Consider the following 2672-nt stretch of genomic DNA (forward strand, 5'->3'; position numbering starts at 1 on the left):
ATATTGGATACCGCAATTTTGAAATAGAAGCCTTAAATAAGGCGAATCTCTCAAAATTTTGCTCTCAAGAGGTGCAACCTAGAAAAAAAATGCGCGAACAACACCCAAATGGCGCAGATGAGAGGAGAGGGGGAGGGGGACGCGTAGGACGGGCAAGTGCAACATTCATGGGGCGAAGAGCAAGATTCAATGAGCGTGAACGATAGTTTTCTAAGAGCTGCTACTACTTGATTAGTCTTTTTAAAGCTATTTAAGACAACTTGCATCACATAGTGCATACGCTTGGCGTTCGATACCTGCAATTATGCCCAACCCTTTTAGAAGAGTAGTTTACAAGAGGCAAATACCTTCATAAAGAGATGGAATATTCTTGATTGATGAATAAATTGAAGATCGTGCGATTAGGAATGAAAAGCCCATTAAAGTGGAAAGTCAAAAGATATTTCATCTTTAAATAAAAGAAGTGCTAGAGAGCATTTCTTGCTCATGTTTAACATTTACTTCTCTTTAGAATTTTCTTTCACTATATAGGTAGAGATTTCTTACGCATCTAAGGTCGATGAAACCATATTGGTAGAACTCCGCTATGTAGGTTTAGTGTAATCTCACCATTTGTAGGTGGCGGAGATCACACTAGATGTAAGTTTTTTTATTCTTTTGAAATCTTTGATTTTTTGACCTTTTAATTTTTTTAAACCATTAGGAATACCTTTAATTTTTCATTTTTTAGTAGGATATACGGTTGGCTCCTTTGTAAACTCAACCCTTTCCTGCATTACAAAACCCCCCTATTGTACACCGAAGCCCCCCTTTGTAAAAGCCTTACAAACCCCCCCCCCCCCCCCCCCCCCCCCCCCCCCCCCCCTCCTTGTACACCATGCGATAACCTTTAGTGAATACCCCAAGAAGATTTTGGAGTTCCATAGACAAATGAATGAACACATGACAATATAAGTTGCACCTGAAGATACAACCAACGGAGAAGAAAACCACCGGCTTTATTAACTGAGTCGAGGTGGTGGGCAGGCAAGCGGGGAGGAGGAGGGCGTCGGCGGGAGAAGGCAGAAGGCGGCGCTGACTTACTAGTATTTCTAACTTGCAAAGAGGTGAGCGAGGAAGAGCTGGAGGAATTGGTGGTGGTGGTGGTGGTGAGGGGAGGTGCTGCCAACGCTGTCCGCATAGTACAGCTCGCGGCAACTACTACATTTAGCAGTTTCAAACCCATCTCATTTAGCGTCCAAGTCGCCAACTGAGCCGAGATCTCGGCCTGGTCATCGCCTTATATATAAGCGCGAGCACCGGCACAGGCTCGCGGACGCCTTCTCATGCTGCTTATAAATGACGCCCCTCTCTCTACCGCCTCCACTATCCTTGTTATCGCCTCCACCTTCGCAACTGCGGGGCCTCTGCTCCTCGCCTGCAGTTTCAATGGCGGTGTTCTACATCGATTATCTTTTGCTCGCTGCCCTACCTGATCTACCTGCACATGCGTCCCCCCGCTTATCATTCCCCTCACCAGCGCCTGCGAGAGTAGCTTTGCCACTGCCGACACCCTCCTAGCTTTTTGTATCCTCTTCACCATCCTCTTGTTCACCATATTTCCTGCAGATAGCATACTGCATGAACTAGCTGGGGACATTTCCAGCTCTTTTTTCACGTGCAATTTAGTATAATCCTGATGGGGTCCAGCTGGTCTCTCGTCGCATCCGGAATTATTGCATGTTCCTACCTGCGCCCAGTACTTGCCCGCAGCTTCTTCGAGCTCCTTCGTGGCATCAGACAAGGGAGAACCTACATGCAGAAGGGCAACAGGAGCTGATCATTAATGGGCCACAAAAACATGAGCTCAATGGTGAGCTGAATGGGAGAACGTTAACTGAAGCAGATATAAAGCCACCCTACCAGGCAAAGCTTCCTGCACGCGTAGGGTTGCGTAGAGTTGAAGCAACGTCTGAAGCCTGCTAAAATCTACATCGTTGGCCTGCGCTTGGGAGCAGGTGCCTAAGAGGTGAAGCTCGTAAACCAGCTGCTCGCGCTCCTCAGGTCCGGGAAAGCAAAAGAGAAAGCGTGCAGGCGGGCAAGGATTAGAGTCGACAATATTGGTAACAAGAGAGTCCTTACCGATGGGCCAACGAAGGTCGGCTACGCAGGCTTCCACCAAGACAAGCAGAGGACAGCGCGAATGAGCGGTGAGGAGCAAAGCGAAGGAGCCGCTCTGGATCAGAGCGCGTTGGTGGGCGCCCTCGACAAGGAAGAGTTGCGCAGAAGGGTATGAGAAGAGCTCGCTTTCAGCTGCTGGGCCCCCGCCCATCGTCAGAAAGGCGACGTGTGAGGAGTGGGTGAAGGACTTCACTCTACGTACTATTACAGTGTAGAGAGCATATATATCACACACATGCAGGCACTCTTGTCTTTTTATAACTACACGTAGAGCTCGGCGATGGCGATGTTTAAGGTCTTTAAGTTGTAGGTGCATTGCCTATGTATCTTCTTCTTCATCGATCGGTGTCGTCTTCGACCTGGAGTACAGGAGTGTGTGGGACGTGGCAATGCCAGGGCCAGCACATCTGCCTGCACGCATTGCTTGAAACCTCCTAGTACCGCATGCAAGCTGTGAGAAGGCTCTTACCTATACAGCAGACGACACATCCTCCACCTCGACTTGCCTCGTG

General features: G+C 48.5%; 1 protein-coding gene across 1 annotated transcript; it reads right to left on the minus strand.

Moving 5' to 3' along the window:
• Positions 1 to 979: 979 nt before the first annotated feature.
• LOC147419155 (uncharacterized) lies at positions 980 to 2443 on the minus strand. The gene is made up of 2 exons (XM_086505934.1): positions 1903 to 2443; positions 980 to 1791 (listed from the first exon to the last, which is right to left on the minus strand). Exons 1-2 carry the CDS (start codon positions 2309 to 2311, stop codon positions 1280 to 1282), a joined length of 921 nt encoding a protein of 306 aa, XP_086362060.1. The 5' UTR covers positions 2312 to 2443; the 3' UTR covers positions 980 to 1279.
• Between the last annotated feature and the right edge of the window lie 229 nt (positions 2444 to 2672).

This window comes from Adiantum capillus-veneris, chromosome 29, assembly GCF_014529385.1.
Source record: "Adiantum capillus-veneris isolate H3 chromosome 29, ASM1452938v2, whole genome shotgun sequence".
NCBI classification, from domain to species: Eukaryota; Viridiplantae; Streptophyta; class Polypodiopsida; order Polypodiales; family Pteridaceae; genus Adiantum; species Adiantum capillus-veneris.